The 17,945-nt window shown below is 54.9% G+C and overlaps 2 protein-coding genes and 1 long non-coding RNA gene across 5 annotated transcripts; 2 read left to right on the forward strand and 1 right to left on the reverse strand.

Annotated features, from left to right (window-relative positions):
* The first annotated feature begins 424 nt into the window (after positions 1 to 424).
* COMMD4 (COMM domain containing 4) lies at positions 425 to 4,710 on the forward strand. 3 transcript variants are annotated; one of them, XM_005560132.5, is made up of 8 exons: positions 425 to 464; positions 2,490 to 2,561; positions 2,780 to 2,845; positions 3,071 to 3,110; positions 3,413 to 3,532; positions 3,693 to 3,773; positions 4,139 to 4,315; positions 4,402 to 4,710. In XM_005560132.5, exons 1-8 carry the CDS (start codon positions 462 to 464, stop codon positions 4,440 to 4,442), a joined length of 600 nt encoding a protein of 199 aa, XP_005560189.3. In that variant the 5' UTR covers positions 425 to 461; the 3' UTR covers positions 4,443 to 4,710. The 3 variants fall into 3 exon arrangements, with proteins under 3 accessions (XP_005560189.3, XP_065403507.1, XP_065403506.1); XM_065547435.2 differs by lacking the exon at positions 3,693 to 3,773; XM_065547434.2 differs by lacking the exon at positions 2,490 to 2,561.
* On the reverse strand, positions 2,779 to 7,193 carry LOC141407218 (uncharacterized). Its single transcript, XR_012415215.1, has 2 exons — positions 6,324 to 7,193; positions 2,779 to 6,011 (listed from the first exon to the last, which is right to left on the reverse strand). It is a non-coding gene; the product is annotated as an uncharacterized lncRNA (long non-coding RNA).
* A 2,729-nt stretch (positions 7,194 to 9,922) lies between these two features.
* On the forward strand, positions 9,923 to 17,501 carry NEIL1 (nei like DNA glycosylase 1). Its single transcript, XM_005560131.5, is given in 12 exon segments — positions 9,923 to 10,162; positions 10,165 to 10,324; positions 11,156 to 11,166; positions 11,169 to 11,610; positions 14,374 to 14,493; positions 14,587 to 14,650; positions 14,877 to 14,976; positions 16,019 to 16,146; positions 16,506 to 16,533; positions 16,685 to 16,746; positions 16,910 to 17,075; positions 17,222 to 17,501. Coding segments are annotated over 12 exon segments (1,425 nt in total). The 5' UTR covers positions 9,923 to 10,089; the 3' UTR covers positions 17,293 to 17,501.
* Positions 17,502 to 17,945: the final 444 nt, after the last annotated feature.

Below are 17,945 nucleotides of genomic sequence, written 5' to 3' on the forward strand. Positions count from 1 at the left end.
CTTATTAAGCTTTATATTTATAATAGGTACAATTTTCTGTATATGTAGTACATTTCAATAGTTTTTAAAATGTCTTTTGCCACAGCCCGCAGCTGTGTATAATACTATTTGCTTAACAGTGGAAAACATGGCAATGACCTGAATCTCCCTGGCTCCCGGGATCCTACCCCCTTAAGTTAAACAAATGAAATAACTTCCACTGTCTTTCCTAATGTCTTAATTCAGTCCTCAGTTAAACTGGCGGTTGGCGCCAGTTTTGTCCAGGGAAGGATTCTGGGAGACAGAAGAGGAGACGCCAACAGTTCGCTGCGGGAACCTCCAGTGGGCTGCGGTCCGCTCCCAGTCTCACGCGAGCAGGCCCCGCCCTCCCAGAGGCGGTTAGTCCCAGTCACGTGATCATCGACTCAGCTGACCCTGCGGGACCGGAAAAAGGAATTCCCGGGCCCTAGCTTCCTGGCGCGATGGTGAGGCACCAGGGACTAAGGGAGGGTTAGGTTGCTGGAGCGGGAATGAGGGGGCGCCAAGTGGCTCCGGAAACGGGGGCGGGGGGGGGGGTTGTCTGTACTGGCCTCTCGGCAAACACTGTGCGGGCGTGAGGGCTGTGGGTCTGGTAGAGAAAAGTCCACTGCCATCCCGCTCCGGAGCCGGAGGCGGGGGTGGGGGGCGGGTAAGACAGAGCAGGTGGGTCGGCTTAGAGTCCCTGTGCTTCCCTAGCGAAAGGAAGGGCCCCTGTCTCCCGGGGCAGGAACTAGGGCTTATCTCGAGCTGGGAGTCCTTTCAGGTCTTCCCCAGCTCCAAGAGGACCTCCCAAGGACACCCCCTTCCCCAGCCCTGCTGTGGGACTTAGACAAGAATGTGCTTAGACTCAGGCTCACTCTTGCACACTGTTAGGAAGCCCCTCCGCTCTTTCCAGAGCCAGAAAGTAGTAGTTCTGGGGTTGAGATCCATCCATCCCTCCCTCCCTCCCTCCCCCCACCCATCCATCTCCCCATCCATCCCCATCCATCCCCATCCATCCCCATCCATCCATCCATCCATCCATCCATCCATCCATCCATCCGTTCTAAGTGCCTAGTCTATACCATGAAGTGTGCTAGGCACTGGGAGGACTTGAGCTGCTTGGGGAAGGGGAAATCGGAGGCTTGAACTGGCAGTCATAGTTAAGGCTCCGGGGGCAGAGACCTAACCACGCCTTGTGTGTAGTGCTAAGGGGGGCTCCCTGAGGGTGCCATCAACCTTAAAGGTGGATGGCAGGAGCTGGCTGGCTGAAGTACAGTTTGTGTACCAGGGGTTGGGAGGCAAGGGTGGGAGGCGTGTGTCTTCAGACAGGGAACAGCATGTGCAGAGACCAGGTTAGAGAGAGCATGGCTTCCCAGGAATGAATGCATTTCCCATAGCTGGGAGAGTATCATCTGGAGGTTAGGGAAAGATGAGGTTGCATAAGTAAAGATCAAATCTTCCTGGCTCTTGGATCACCACAATCAAGATAATGAATATATCCACGCGCCCCCAAAATTTCCTTGTGTGAGGGGCTATTTTAAGAAGTATAATAAAGAAGGGATGTCCTGGCCGGGCGCGGTGGCTCATGCCTGTAATCCTAGCACTTTGGGAGGGTAAAGAGGGTGGATCACCTGAGGTGAGGAGTTTGAGACCAGCATGGCCTGGGCAATGGAGGGAGACTCTGTCTTATTTTTTTATTTTTAATTTTTTTTAAAAAGAAGGGCTGATCTGATGAGGTGTCACTTACAGGATAGCAAGCCACTGGCTCATGCCTGTAATCCCAACACTTTGGGAGGCTGAGACGGGCGGATCAACTGAGGTCGGGAGTTCAAAACCAGCCTGGCCAACATGGTGAAACCCTGTCTCTACTAAAAATACAAAATTAGCAGGGTGTGGTGGCACATGCCTGTAATCCCAGCTACTTGGGAGGCTGAGGCAGGAGAATCACTTGAACCTGGGAAGCGGAGATTGCACTATTGCATTCCAGCCTGGGCAACAAGAGTGAAACTCTGTCTCAAAAAAAAAAAAAAAAAAAGGGATACCAAGCCACACAGAGTGCAGCAGGCATGGAGGCAGGAGCAAGGCTGGTGTCCCCGAGCAGCAGCAGGGAAGCCAGAGTGGCTGGAGTTGTGTGGGTATGGGGAAGAGGGGAGAGAGGTTACTCATCTGTGTGAGGCAGAGGAATTTGTTTTATCCCCTGCAGTACCCCTAGCACTTAAGAGTGGGAGCTAGTACAGAGAAGGTGCTCGATTGATGTTTGCTGAGCAGACAGATGCCTGGAGTAGACCTCGGAGCAGGGTTTGGTGGCAGGGTGGGTCAGGAGAGAGTTCACTCAACAGCCTGGTGATAGGGGAGAACAAGAGGCCAGAGGGTATCCACCTATGATGGGGACCAGGGGTCCCTGCCGGGCAGCAGTGTGGGAGACACACGGATCCTGGCCACACCTCAGCCCTCCCTCCAGCCTGAGTACCTGCCTCCCTCCCTTGCAGAGGTTCCGGTTCTGTGGTGATCTGGACTGTCCCGACTGGGTCCTGGCTGAGATCAGCACGCTGGCCAAGATGGTTGAGTGCACAGGGTCTACTCTGGGTGGAGGAGGGGCGCTGGGCTGGGGATTGTGGGTGTAGAGGATGGTGAGGTTTCTGGGGTTAGGGCCTCAGTGCTCTCAGCCTGTGCTACCATGCTTTGTGACCGTGATCAGTGTCTGGCCTGCTCTGAGCCAGTCCCCAGGAAGGAGGGGTGAGGTTCGCCAGCCTGGCTGATTTAAGGAATTCTCTTGCAGTCCTCTGTGAAGTTGCGGCTTCTCTGCAGCCAGGTACTAAAGGAGCTGCTGGGGCAGGGAATTGATGTGAGTACAAGACCCAGCACCCCATTGTCCCATGACCTTATGACCCCCAGTGCCCTGAAGCTCTGCACTAGGCCCAGGGAGACGGGTGACCCAGCCTGTCAACCTCTCTGGGCACCTCCCATACTTCTTTCCAGCCTGTCTGTTCCTTATCGCAGGACCCAGGCTGGGGGTGAGGGGCTGGTGAGCACGGGCCTGGCACCCCCTGAAGGTCTCCTTTCCCTATAGTATGAGAAGATCCTGAAGCTCACGGCTGACACCAAGTTTGGTGAGTACCCCGCTGAGTCCACAGGCCCCAGGCAACCCTGGGACCTCGGCCTGGTGCCTGGTATAGAGGGACCCCCCCACCCCTCCCTGCTGCATCCTTAACTTACCTTCCCTAGTGGAGGAGCATGAGGGAAAGAAAGACATTGACAGTCCCACCTTCCTGTCCTCTGCCAGCTCCTGGTGGAGCAGGAGCAGTGCCTGTGGCTCCAGGAGGCCTGGGAGCTTTGTGCTGAAGTTAATAGGGCAACAGGGAGGTGGCTGGGCCCACAGCGACACCCTCTGTCCCACCCACGGGTCCTTCAGAGTCAGGCGATGTGAAGGCCACAGTGGCAGTGCTGAGTTTCATCCTCTCCAGTGCGGCCAAGCACAGTGTCGATGGCGAATCTTTGTCCAGTGAACTGCAGCAGCTGGGGCTGCCCAAAGGTATGGGTTGTGGGTGAGCAGCTGGGCAGCCTGTGGGCCAAGGGCTGCTAGAGAGGGGGCCAGGCCCTGTGACCCTATGGTGTACCCTGCCCTGTCTGGGCCAGGAACCCAAGCCCAGCCCCCACCTGCTACCTCCAGAGCTACTCCATTCTACCCCTAGAGCACGCGGCCAGCCTGTGCCGCTGTTATGAGGAGAAGCAAAGCCCCTTGCAGAAGCACTTGCGGGTCTGCAGCCTACGCAGTAAGTATGAGGCCAGCCAGGGTCCGGGCTCATTCTAGAAGGTGCATGCAGCATGCAAAGTGCTAGTTCCAGGGAGATGACTTAACATGGTCACATGGTTACTAGCAGCCATAGAGCTGGGACCTGGCCCTGGGTCTCCTGACTCCAGCCCAGAGTCCAGCCAAGACCTCTTGCCACTGAGGTCTGCTGTAGGTGATCCGAACTGATTATCGGGCACCTGCCCTGTTATGAGCCTGGGTCAGCGGGATGGGAGCTTCTTAGAGGCCACATAGCCTTGAAGGGTTGAGAGCTTAGCCAGGGTGTCAGCTGAGAGCCACTTGGCTTGCCTGCCTTTGGTCCTGAGAGCCACCCACCCTATCTCACAGTGAATAGGTTGGCAGGCGTGGGCTGGCGGGTGGACTACACCCTGAGCTCCAGCTTGCTGCAGTCCGTGGAAGAGCCCATGGTGCACCTGCGGCTGGAGGTGGCAGCTGCCCCAGGGACCCCAGCGCAGCCTGTTGCCATGTCCCTCTCAGCAGACAAGTTCCAGGTCCTCCTGACAGGTGAGGCTCAGCTTTCCTCGACGGGTGAGAGGCTCTCCCAGATCCTGCCTGACTGCCTCCCGGCTGCTCACCTCTTCCCTCTACAGAACTGAAGCAGGCCCAGACCCTAATGAGCTCCCTGGGCTGAGGAGAAGGGCATTCCAGGCCTGTGTGAAGCCGCCCTGCCTGTATGGAATCACTCCCTCTGAACTGCTCTTCAGGAGGCAGCCCTAGTTCTAGGATGCTGAGGTCCTGGCCTGGACTCTGGCCTCCCAGATCCCCAGCTGCCTCACTTCTCTCTTGAGAACTCGGCTCAGGGCTCCTGAGGACGTTTCCCAGCATTACCTTCCCTTCCCTCGAAAGGCAATTGTTGGCTGTTTTCATGAGCAGGAAAAATAAACAGAAGTATAAAGGAATGTGTGCAGGGGTTCTGTTTGGGTTCAGATCAAGGGTTTTGGTGAGAGAAACAAGTGACATACGGGCCTCCTTGGTCCATCGCTCATTTTCTTTTCTCAGTTGCTGATTGAAGGTGGTCACAGGTGAGGCCAACTGAGGACCAAAATGCATCTGCTTGTCTAATGAGAGGAAAATCAGGGTTCTGTCTCCCAGACCTGGGATGCTCTTGGCTCTGCTGTCTTTGCCCTCTGGCCATGTCCTCAGGCTAGCAGCAAGTTGGCCGCCCCAAAGCCAAATGCCCCTTGTACAGAAAGGAGATTGCCCTTGTTTCACTGCCATCTTTTATTTATTTATTTAGAGATGGAGTTTTGCTATTCTTGCCCAGGTTTCACTGCCATCTTATTTATTTAGAGACGGAGTTTCACTCTTCTTGCCCAGGCTGGAGTACAGTGGTGCGATCTCGGCTCACCACAACCTCTGCCTCCTGGGTTCAAGCGATTCTTCTGCCTCAGCCTCCCGAGTAGCTGGGATTACAGGCATGTGCCACCATTCCCAGCTAATTTTGTATTTTTTTTTTTTTTAGTAGAGACGAGGTTTCTCCATGTTGGTCCGGCTGGTCTTGACCTCAGGTGACCCACTTGCCTTGCCCTCCCAAAGTGCTGGGATTATAGGTGTAAGCCACTGCGCCTAGCCACTGCCATCTTCTTTAGGAAGAGAGAAGCGACCATGCCTGAACCACTCATTGGCAAGAGGAACATTGCCAGTGTTATGGACTGAATGTTCATGTTCCTCCAGAATTCATATGCTGAAGCCTTTGTCCACATGCACGCACCACCAGATAAGACCATGTGAGCATACAACAAGAAGGTGACTGTCTACAAGGCCAGGAAGAGGGCTGTCAGCAGGAACGGAGTCTGCTGGCACCTTGATCTTGAACTTCCCAGCCTCCAGAACTGTGAGAAAGAAATCTCTGTGGTGTAAGCCACCGGTCTGTGGCATTGTTATAGCAGCTCGAGAAGACTAAGGCAGATGGGCTCCCAGGACCAGCCCAGACCAGCCAGGGCCCCTTGTAGAAAAGGCTGATGCCAAAGTTGGCACATGGAGGGTACAAGGAGGACCCGCCTGGAGTACCTTTCAGTGTAAGGAACCTATCAAAGAATAATCGCTTGTTCCACTGGCCAAAGATGAGACAATTTGAACATCAAAAGAGATAAGTACTAACTCTACTCTGACTTCTGCTTCTGGAAAAATGAAGTAGGTGTTTTCCGTATTCCTCCCACTAAGTACAGTTAACAACCCTGGATGTTACATATAAAACAAACTAAGCCGGGCGCGGTGGCTCAAGCCTGTAATTCCAGCACTTTGGGAGGCCGAGACGGGCGGATCACGAGGTCAGGAGATCGAGACCATCCTGGGTAACCCGGTGAAACCCCGTCTCTACTAAAAAATACAAAAAACTAGCCGGGCGAGGTGGCGGGCGCCTGTAGTCCCAGCTACTCTGGAGGCTGAGGCCGGAGAATGGCGTGAACCCGGGAGGCAGAGCTTGCAGTGAGCTGAGATCCGGCCACTGCACTCCAGCCTGGGCTACAGAGCGAGACTCCGTCTCAAAAAAAAAAAAAAAAAAAACAACAACCTAAAAGACTGAGCGATGGAGAGAAGGCAGCCTATCCTGGCCGGGATCCTCAGGACCTGAGGCTCCATACAGCAGAGAAATTCCTGGAATCTGGACCCCACGGCCCAGTCAGGTTGACACATAAAACTGATCCTCACCAATCTGTAGGACTACACAAAAGTGCTAACATTCATGATTAGCGTCTCAGAAGGTTAAGGAGGAAGAGAGTAGAATGGAAAAAGTATTCAAAGAAATAATAACTAAAGGCCAGGTGCAGTGGCTCATGCCTGTAATCCCAGCACTTTGAGAGGCTGAGGTGGGAGGATTGCTTTAGACCTTGTGCCTGGCCTGAGCAACATAGGGAGACTCAGTCTCTACAAAAAAATAAAAAATTAGGTGGGCGTGGTGGTGCATGCCTATAGTTTCAGCTACTCAGAAGGCTGAGGCGGGAGGATCAATCGCTTGAGCCCAGAAGTTTGAGACTGCAGTGAGCTGTATCATACCTCTGCACTCCAGCCTGGGTAACAGAGCTGAAACCGTGTCTCAAAAAAAAAATATATATAGACGTTGGAATACTATTCAGCCCTTAGAAAGCAGAAGGTTCTGTCATTTGTGACATGGATAAACCTAGACAACATGATGTTAAGTGAAATAAGCCAGGCACAGAGACACATACCACATCACCTCACTTACGCCTGGAATTGAAAAGAAGTCTTGGGGCAGTGGCTCGTGCCTGTAATCCCAGCACTTTGGGAAGCCAAGGTGGGAGGATCGCTTAAGCCCAGGAGTTTGAGACCAGGCTAGGCAACATGGCAAACCTGTCTCTATAAAAAATAAACAAAATTAGCTGGGTGTGATGGTACATGCCTGTAGTACCAGCTACTTGGGAGGCTGAGGTGGGAGGATTGCTTAAGCCAGGGAGGTCAAGGCTACAGTGAACCATGATAGTGCTCCTGCACTCCAGCTTGGGCAACAGAGTGAGACCCTGTCTCAAAAGAAAAAAAAAGCTAAATTCATAGAAGTCGACAGTAGAATGGTGGTTAGCAGAGGCTGGAGGAGAGAGGGGTGGGTTGTGGTCAAAAGGTACAACGTTCCAGTTAGGAGAAGGAAGTTCTGGTGGTTTATTGCACAGCGTAGTGACTAGTTAATAACCATGTATATTTCAAAATAGCTAAAAGAGGGTTTTAAATGTTCTCATCACAAATAAATGATATTTGAGGTAATAGATATACTAATTAGCCTGATTTGATCTTTTTTTGTTGTTTTTTCTTTTTTCTTGAGATGGAGTCTCACTCTGTTGCCCAGGCTGGAGAGAAGTGGAGTGATCTCGGCTCACTGCCGCCTCCACCTCCCGAGTTCAAGTGATTCTACTGCCTCACCCTCTGTAATAGCTGGGGCTACAGGCATGCACCATCACCCCTGGCTAATTTTTTGTATATTTTGTAGAGACAAGGTTTCACTATGTTGGCCAGGCTGTTTTTAAACTTCTGACCTCAGGTGATCCACCTGCCTCAGCCGCCCACAGTGCTGGGATTACAGGCATGAGCCACCGTGCCCAGCCAATTTGATCATTCCATAATGTATACATGTAACAAAACATCACACTGTACCCCATAAATGTATACAGTTATTATTTGTCAATTAAAAATAAAATTATAGGTAAGTCAAACTGGTATTCTAAAAAATGTTCAACTAGCCACAGTTGGGCAAGAAGAAACAAAAATGAAAACCGGAAATAAACAAAGTGATAAAAAAAAATCACAAGGAGACTAGCCTGAGCAACATGGAAAAACCCCATCTCTACAAAAAAAACCCAAAAATTAGTCAGGTGTGGTGGTATGCACCATTGTCCCAGCTACTCAGGACGCTGAGATTGGAGGATCACCTGAGCCCAGGAGTTCGAGGTTGCAGTGAACAATGATCACACCACTGCACTCCAGCCTTGAGTGACAGAGTGAGACCCTGTCTCAAAAAAATAAAAAATAAAAAAGAGCTTATCCTGTCTTTTTAGTCAGGATAACCAAATAGCCTTGGTCAATGAGGTAAAGCTATACTTGACAGATGGATTCTATCAAATATATTAAGAATGACAATTAGAAAATCACTTTCAGGCTGGACACGGTGGCTCACGCCTGTAGTCCCAACACTCTGGGAGGCCAAGGCGGGTGGATCGCTTCAGGTCAAGAGTTCGAGACCAGTCTTGGCAACGTGGTAAAACCCTGTCTCTACTAAAATATACAAAAAATTAGGCATGGTGGCTCCCGCCTGTAATCCTAGCTACTGGGAGGTCGAGGCTGCAGTGAGCCAAGATTGCGTCATTGTACTCCAGCCTGGGTGACAGAGTGAGACCTGTCTCAACAACAACAACAAAAACCTAAACTTTATTTTATTTTCTTTTGAGACAGGATCTCAAAGCGAATTTTTGTATTTTTAGTAAAGACGGGGTTTCACCATGTTGGCCAGGCTGGTTTTGAACTCCTGGCCTCAAGTGATTCACCCCACCCTCGGCCTCCCATAGTGTTGGGATTACAGGCGTCAGCCACTGCGCCTGGCCAAAACCCCAAAACTTTATATTCATTGAATATCTACTACCCATTTCCTCCTTCCCGGCAGCTCCTGGCAACCACCATTCTACTTGCCGTTTCTATGTGTTTATTTAGATACCTCATATAAGTGGAACCATGAGGTATTTGTCTTTCTGGGTGTTTTTCCTTGTTTGTTTGTTTTATGAGACGGAGTCTCGCTCTGGCGCTAGGCTGGAGTGCAGTGGCACGATCTCGGCTCACTGCAACCTCCGCCTCCCAGGTTCAAGCAATTCTCCTGCCTCAGCCTCCCAAGTGTCTGGGACTACAGGCGCCCACCACCACACCCGGATAAGCTGGACCTGACCTGGGTCCTCTTTGCTTCTCTATCTTCACCTCCCATCACTACCCGCAGCTACACTCCAGCTACACAGGACTTCTTTGAGTTCTCAGTAACCAATCTCTTTCTCGCCGCAGGGCTTTTTCACTTTTTCCTTCCGCCCAACATGTCGGGTTTCTTCCTTTTTGCGGGCTGGTGCCTTCTGATTTCAGAGACTCTCTCCAACACAACCATCTGAAATGGGTCTGCCTCCCCGCCTTTTTTGTTGTTGTTGTTGCTTGGCTGCACTTCTGACCCGGCCGGCAGTGATGATGTTTGTTTATGAGTTAGGTCTGACTGTTCGTTGGTGCTTAGGGTCCCCACCGAGTCCCTAGGGCATGCGCGTACCGCGCACCTGTGCATGCCCTGCGCGCACCTGCAAGCGACTCCGCTCTGGCTCGTCGCTGCTGTTTCCTCCTGGGGGTGCCGACCCTGTCCCAGGCTAGCTGGGTGACTTCCCCCAACCGCAGAGACAGCGGCGACCCGGAGCCTGAGACCTGCGCCCGCATCCCGCCGGCGCCAGGCAGTGGGAAGTCAGGTTCCTCCGCCACCTCCCAGCCAGGTAACTGCCCCGAAGCCTGCCCCACAGCCCGGAAGCCCCCCGTCCCCCAGCTCGGGGACCCCACCCCGAGGACTCGCTACCGCCTCCCTGAAGGACTACACCTCCCAGCGGCTCCCAGCGCGCTCCTGGGCGCCGCCCGTCCTGGCCGTAACCCTTTAGTGGCTGCAGTGGCGAGGAAGGGAATGGAGTGCGGGTTCCCGGGGAGGGGGCGTGTAGGATCCGGGTGCGGGAGGTGCGCTATAGGGCTAAGAAGAGGATGGGCTTTGGGGGGCCCTGAGGAGGAGGGGAGTCAGGACTAACCGAGGACAGGGTTGCAGCGGGGGCATGGGGAGGGCGGGCCCTAGAGCGCCGCTCCTCCCCCAAACTAGGATTTGGAGCCTCACGTTCTCCCAGAAAACGAACCTGTGGGTGCCAGGCCAGGGGCGGCGCTCAGGTGCGGAGGGGGCAAGGTACGGGCGTCTGCCGTCGCTAAGTGCCCCCTTCCACTTGAGGCACACCTTCGCCTCCGATCCCAAACCGCCCGGGGACAGAGGCAAGTGGCAAAGCGGGGAGGGCGAAGGTGAGGAGTGGGTACCCCCACCCCAGGGACCAGGCGCTGCCGCGGGCCCTTTGCCTCCCCCCGGCCCGGGGCCGGAGCTCGGGGAGCCCTTCCTGCTGCCCCCCGTCCTCCTGCGGAGCCATGGGGTCGGCTCCAGCGCACGGCAGCAGACCCCTCGCCTCGTCCTGGCCCCTGCCCTGACCCGGGGGCGGCCGCGGGGGTGTCCGGCCCGTGAGGCAGGCCCGGGGGCTCGCTGCGGCCTAGCGGCCGATCCCGCTGCTCCCTTGCGCCAGGCCGAGCTGCGCTTTTTCCCTCGGTGGTGCGCGTCCTAAGTGGGTGGGGTGGGGGGCGCAGGGAGGGGCGGCCACGTTACTCTAAGACCCTTTCACATGGTGGGAAGGCCCGGAGAAAGAGACAGCGTGTGCGGAGGGGGTGCCCCCTCAGATGGGGGGTCGGGAAGTCTCCCTCAAGTGTCCAGGACAGAGGGACAGCAGGGGCCAAGGCGGAGATGAGATCAGTGAGTGAGGGGAGCCCGGAAGAAGTGAGGCTGCAGCTGCGGCCCCGCAAGGGTTCGGACTTTCCTCTAAACGGGGCGGAAGCCCATGGAAGGAAGCGGTTAGCAGCAAGGCAGAGTCCTACCCCCTCTGCAGCCCCAGCTCCCAGTGCCCTGGGCTTTCCAGGCACTTGTCCGGGTAGGGGATTCAGGGCAGTGGCCAGGCCCGCACTTTCCTGCCAGCCTCAGCTGGCCACATGCCCCTCTGACCCTCCGAGTTCTCCTCTAAAAATGGGGCTGACAGCCCCTACCTCACAAAGTCCACACCGGGCTCCACCTGCTACCTTCCTCCCCAACAGGACTCCGCCGCCCCCCTCAGGATGCCTGAGGGCCCTGAGCTGCACTTGGCCAGCCAGTTTGTGAACGAGGCCTGCGGGGCGCTGGTGTTTGGCGGCTGCGTGGAGAAGTCCTCTGTCAGCCGCAACCCCGAGGTGCCCTTTGAGAGCAGTGCTTACCGCATCTCAGCTTCAGCCCGCGGCAAGGAGCTGCGCCTGATACTGAGCCCTCTGCCTGGGGCCCAGCCCCCACAGGAGCCCCTGGCCCTGGTCTTTCGCTTTGGCATGTCCGGCTCTTTTCAGCTGGTGCCCCGCGAGGAGCTGCCACGCCATGCCCACCTGCGCTTTTATACGGCCCCGCCTGGCCCCCAGCTCGCCCTGTGTTTCGTGGACGTCCGCCGGTTTGGCCACTGGGACCTTGGGGGCAAGTGGCAGCCAGGCCGCGGGCCCTGTGTCTTGCAGGAGTATGAGCAGTTCAGGTAGGGCCAGCACCAGGTGTGATGAACCTGTTAGTGCCTTCTTGGTCAACACTCTGTAACACTAACACTCTGTTAGTGCCTTCTTGGTCAACAAAGGGCAAGTCCCTGCTCCTTCTGGGCCTCAGTCCCCTCATCTGCAGATCAAGACAGTGTCCCTGTCCTGGGTCAGCTCCCTGAGCCAATGGACATGGAAACTCAAAACTAATTGGAGGCCGGGTGTTGTAGCTCACGTCTGTAATCCCAGCATTTTGGGAGGCCGAGGCAGGTAGATCACTTAAGGTCAGGTCGAGACCAGCCTGGCCAACATGGTGAAACCCTGTCTCTACTGAAAATACAAAAATTAGCCGGGCATGGTGGCACATGCCTGTAACCCCAGCTACAGGCTGAGGCAATAAAATCGCTTGAGCTGGGGAGGCAGGGTTGCAGTGAGCCGAGATAGCACCACTCCGCTGCAACCTGGGCAACAGAGCATGACTGTGTCTCAAAAAATAATGATAATAATAACTGATGGGGGAGGAGAGAGGAGAGTCAAGAGGAGGATGGGTAGGCACTGCCCTGAGGACATGTGGCCAGTTAGTGTCAGAGAAGCTGGGGCTCCCACTCACAATCCCACACCACCTCTCAGGGCTCCCAGGAGGCTGAGAAAGTAGAGGGGCTTTAACATGGTAAGTGAGGCTGAGCGGAATTGTTTCAAGGGGATGGGGAGGGGACTACCTCATGACATGGCTTCCGTCTTGGGCTTTGTGGTCTCCCACATCCGGCCTGCCCACTACTCTGTGTCCTGTGGTCTCCTCTGTGCCGCTTCCCTGCCTGCAGGAGGGTATAACAGCCCCACCTGGGATGTGATGCAGGTCACCTCAGATGGTACAGTGTTGGCCACTTCCTTTCCTCTGAAGAAGAAACGTGTATGAGTCTCTGCTTCGTGCCAGGCCTTGTTCTAGGGGCTCGGGGTACAGCAGTGAACAAGATGAATGTGGCCCCTGCTCCCACAGAACTGATGTTCACATAGGGTAGGGGAATGAGAAATGGACCCATGCCTGAGGAAAACCCAACAGGTGAAGGAGGTAGAGGATGACTTGGCCGAGGGTGGGGGTGCATTAGCAATGGCCACTCTAGGGAGGTTTGAGCTGAGGCCTGACTGATGAGAAGGAGCCAGCCAGAGGAAGGCATTGGAACTGACAAGAGTCACAAATGCAGAGGCCTGGAGTGGGCTTGGCAAGTTCTCCCCTTCTGGGGGACCCTGGGTGTCCGTTGGCCCTTAGGGGACTTGGATGCCTGTGGGATGGGTCGGGGATGTCTCTGGTGCCTTAGAAGGCCATTGACTCCTGGCCTTCCCATGTGTGAACCCCAAGCACATCCCCAGGGGAACATCTGTCTTTGGTTCTGGATTCCTCCAACCTCAGCCTTCCTGGGGAGTCACGCCACAAGTTAACTCTGCCAGCTGGCTCTGAAGTTTCTCTCAAACCGCGAGCATTTGGGCTGTTTTCTTAGTCCTCCAGCTGGGGCGTGTGGCGATTGGATTCCCACAGGGATCAGGGCACCTCCCAGGCTACCCTTGTACCTTCACCCCAGAACTCTGTCTTCTGGTCCACTCATCACACCCACTAGTCAGTCTTGCCACGACCCTTTTCCGCAAAGAAACAAGATGCGCATCCTCTTTACTGTGGGGAGGAGACACCCATGACCCTTGGAGGTGGGGTGGGGGCTGCTAGGGCCCTCACTGGTACCCCACATATCTGCTGCACAGAACCAGACAATATCCAGGATCTTGAGAAGAATGGACCCTAACAATGGCAAACCCACATATAGTCTCTAACCCACCACAAATGCTATACAGGGAGCTCCAGACTACAAACGCACTTGAGGTCCTGTGGCCACACTGTTCTCATGTCCTGAGGAGTCTGAGGTGATAAACTCACAACCTCATATACAACCTCATGTTGCTTTTTTTTTGAGACAAGGGTCTCACTTTGTTGCCCAGGCTGGAGTGCAGTGGTGCCATCACAGCTCATTGCAGCTCCAGGGCTGAGGTGATTCTACCTCAACCGCCTGAGTAGCTGGAACCACACGAGCACACCACTACTAAGTCCCTGGCTACTTTTAAAATTTTTGGTAGAGACGGAGTCTTCCTTGTTGCCCGGGCTGGTCTCCTGGGCTGAAGCAATCCTCCTGCTTCAGCTTCCCAGACTGCTGGGATTATAGGTGTGAGCCACCACACCAGCCTCACGTTACTTTAGATCAGTATTTTTCACCTTTCACAATGAATTTATTTTTAATTTTGTTTTTATTTTTTGAGATGGAGTCTCGCTCTGTGGCCCAGGCTGGAGTGCAGTGGCATGATCTCAGCTCACTGCAACCTCTACCTCCCTGGTTCCAGAGATTCTCCTGCTTCAGCCTCCCAAGTAACTGGGATTACAGGCACCCACCATCATGCCTAGCTAACTTTGTATTTTTAGTAGAGACAGGGTTTCACTATGTTGGCCAGGCTGGTCTCGACCTCCTGACCTCAAGTGATCTGCCTGCCACAGCCTCCCAAAGTGCTGAGATTACAGGCGTGATCCACCGTGCCTGGCCGTCCTATCACAATGAATTTAAATCCCATGATGTTCCCATTTAACAGACAGGAAAACTGGGGCAGGGAGAAGAGAAACTGGAACTCCCAGTTTCCTTCCCCTTGCACCCAGAAATAGGTTCTCTGAGCCCCTCTCCCCATCCCATGGAGAGTGGGAATGGGTCTTAGGCACCCAGACTGTGTCCCTCCAGGGAGAATGTGCTACGAAATCTAGCGGACAAGGCCTTTGACCGGCCCATCTGCGAGGCCCTCCTGGACCAGAGGTTCTTCAATGGCATTGGCAACTATCTGCGGGCAGAGATCCTGTACCGGTCAGCAAGCAGGCATGGGCATGGGGACTGGGGTGGGCCAGGTATGCCCACATTCCCCACTGCCTAGCATGGCTTCCCCTCCCCCCACTACAGGCTGAAGATCCCTCCCTTTGAGAAGGCCCGCTCGGTCCTGGAGGCCCTGCAGCAGCGCAGGCCGGTGAGCCCAGAGAGGGATGGAGCACATGTGCTGGCACACTGGTGTCCATGTGGGCTGGCAAGGAGATGGGTGGGGTCAGGTGTCCCCAGCTTAGCTCAACAACGGGGGTGGGGAGGCGATGAACCACCCAAGGTCTGGCCAAGCTCACAGGGAAGGTCAGCTGCCTTTACATTGCTCCACTGACAGACAGGTCCTGCCCCTGCCCCTGCCCCTGCCCCTTCCTCAGAGCCTGAAGCTGACCCTCAGCCAGAAGATCAAGGCCAAGCTGCAGAATCCAGACCTCCTGGAGCTATGCCACTCAGTGCCCAAGGAAGTGGTCCAGTTGGGTGAGGCCAAAGATGGCGGTGACCTCTGCTTCAGCAAATGATTGTGTAACCCTGGGGCACTTGTCCCTCTCTGGGCCTGATTCACTCATTTGGAAGTTTGTAGCCCTAGTTATTCAATGGACTAGGCCTCCTGACTTGTCAATAGTGTTTCCAGGCCGGACGCAGTGGCTGCCTGTAATCCCAGCACTTTGGGAGGCCGAGTGGGGTGGGTCACCTGAGGTCAGGAGTTCGAGACTATCCTGGCCAACATGGTGAAATCCCATCTCTACTAAAAATGCAAATGATTAGCCAGGTATGGTGGTGGGCACCTGTAATCTCAGTTACTTGGGAGGATGAGGCAGGAAAATCGCTTAAACCTAGGAGGTGGAGGTTGCAGTGAGCCAAGATCACACCATTGCACTCTAGCCTGGGCAACAAGAGCAAAACTCCATCTCAAACAAAACAAAACAAAACATAGTGTTTCCTCCAAGCTGCCCATGAGACAGGCAGGACAGGGATTCTTTCATATATTCACACACACACACACACACACACACACACACACACACACACACGTGTATATGTATTACTTTTGGTAGAGATGGGATCTTGCCATGTTGCCTAGACTAGCCTCAAACTGGGCTCAAGTGATCCTCCCACCTCTGCCTCTATGTAGCTAGGACTACAGGCTCACACCACGACACCAGGCTAATTGTTAAATTTTTTTTTTGTAGAGACAGGATCTCCCTATGTTGCCCAGGCTGGTATTGAACTCCTGGCCCCTAGGGCTCCTCCCACCTAAGCTTCCCAAAGTGTTGGGATTACAGGTGTGGGCCACTGCACAGGGCCAGGACAAGGATTCTTAATCCCACTCCAGGATGGGAAACCCATGGCCGAGTGGGAAGAAACCAGATGAGGTCACATCACCAGAGGAGGGAGAGTGTGGCCCCTGACTCAGTCCATCAGCTTGTGTAGCTGAGGTCTGGGCCAGGTCTAACCAGGCTCTCCACTCCTCCCAACCTGAGCCTGCCCTCTGATCTCTGCCTGTTCCTCTGTCCCACAGGGGGCAAAGGCTACGGGTCAGAGAGTGGGGAGGAGGACTTTGCCGCCTTTCGAGCCTGGCTGCGCTGCTATGGCATGCCAGGCATGAGCTCCCTGCAGGACCGGCATGGCCGTACCATCTGGTTCCAGGTTGGGCCCTACTGTTCACACAGGCAAACAGAGACCCCAGGAAGCTGATGCGTGGAAATGTGGGCTCACAAGAATTGGGGTGGAGATACTCAGGGCCTGTCTAGACCCTCCAAGGATCACACTGTTCCTGAGGGTCACATCCCTCCCCTCCCTTGCGTCCCAGGGTCGCAGCTAGTGGAAGTAGCCCAAGGGCAGGGCAGCTTTGCTGATGTGGACTCTGACATGGGGGAGGTCTTAGAGGCTTCCTGGGGGAGAAGCTACATTGATCTGGATGGGTGTGTGTGAGTCCCACCTCTCCAAGGAATACTGCCCCTGTGCCAACCCAGGCTGATTCCTGAATTATCCCCATCCCATTTTAGGGGGATCCTGGACCCTTGGCACCCAAAGGTAAGCTACTCCTAATGTAATAGGCTGAGAGCAGAAAGGACTTCACACCTGCAAGGGCTACAGCACCCTTCTCCACTCTATCCCCCTGCAACCCTGGGAGTCACCCCTGGGCAGGATAGGACCCTCCAACTCCAACAGCAGTGTCCTGCAGGGCGCAAATCCCGCAAAAAGAAATCCAAGGCCACACAGCCGAGTCCTGAGGACAGAGTGGAGGTATCGCTGCCTGCTCCCGCCTCCTCTTCCCCTGCACTCTCCAGCCCTGGCTGCCCCTCCTAGGCAGCTGCCTTACCCTAAGAGGGCGGGGGGAATAGTGGGCCCTAACCAACCTCTAAACTGCTCTCTGAGCCCCTCAGGGACCCGTGTCTCCTCCATCCAGGACCCTTCGCCTCCAAGCAAGGCCCTTTCCAGGACACGAAGGGCAAAGAGAGACCTTCCTGAGAGGACTGCAACTCAGCGGCCTGAGGGGCCCAGCCTCCAGCAGGACCCAGAAGTTCCCACAGTGCCCAAGAAGGGGAGGAGAAAGGGGCGACAGGCGGCTTCCGGTGGGCTTTCCTCATCACTCCCAGCAACGGGCTCTACAGGAGAGGATGGGATGGTGGCCTAGGAGCGCGTGAACAAAGGTAGGGGAGAGGCTGCCACGGCAGCCCCTGGGAGTCTGAGCTCACCATCTTGCCTGTTCTTCCCCCAGGCCACCGCAGACCCCGGAAGGTCAAGGCTGACACCCCATCCTTGGACCCGGAGGGGACCTCAGCCTCTTAGCAGGAGGGTCTCCTTGCTGCACTCACCCTTTCTTGTCTTGCCCTGAATCTTGGGGTCTGAATTCTTGGGAGCAGGCAATATCTGAAGGTGCAAACAGGCCCTATGGCTGTTCCCTGCACAACTCTCATGTTTTTAATTGTACCCCACCTTCCACATCTTTAAAGCTCATGTGAAAAATGCTGCATTTTTAATAAACTGATAAATTTGAACTTCTTGGCACCTCTTGGTCTGACATGGCCAGCTAGGAAGGGCCTGCTGCCCAGTCCTGGGGACAGGAGGCCCAGCTCCTCACAAGGCAAAACTGAGCCCCCATACCAGTCCTCAAGTCTCTGGCTCTATCAGAGGACAGTTTGCCTCTGCAGGGACAGCCCCTCAGAGGTGGTACAAAGACCCTGGCCCCAGGCCGCCCAGGAGCCATAGCTCCTCCAGTTCAGATTCTCCAGGGTCCAGGGCTGTTCCCCATCCTGGCAGGAGCCAGGCAAAACCCACCCTTCGGCCCCTCCCCAGCCCCAGGCCCAGGCCCTTTGCCTGCTGGCACAGAGGGGAGCTTCTCAACTCATGGTCTCTTCATTGGCTTTTGGTCACTCAAGGTCACCAATCTCTTGTGGGGGCTGCAACCCAGACCCTGCACACACAGGTACTTTAGGATCTTG

The sequence above is a fragment of the Macaca fascicularis genome, chromosome 7 (genome assembly GCF_037993035.2).
Source record: "Macaca fascicularis isolate 582-1 chromosome 7, T2T-MFA8v1.1".
Taxonomy (NCBI): Eukaryota; Metazoa; Chordata; class Mammalia; order Primates; family Cercopithecidae; genus Macaca; species Macaca fascicularis.

Excerpts from the sequence above, each read along its gene's own strand:
- COMMD4 (XM_005560132.5), top strand. Across the intron at positions 2,562-2,779 it reads TCAGCACGCTGGCCAAGATG|TCCTCTGTGAAGTTGCGGCT; the intron begins GTTGAGTGCACA and ends ATTCTCTTGCAG. Across the intron at positions 2,846-3,070 it reads TGCTGGGGCAGGGAATTGAT|TATGAGAAGATCCTGAAGCT; the intron begins GTGAGTACAAGA and ends CTTTCCCTATAG.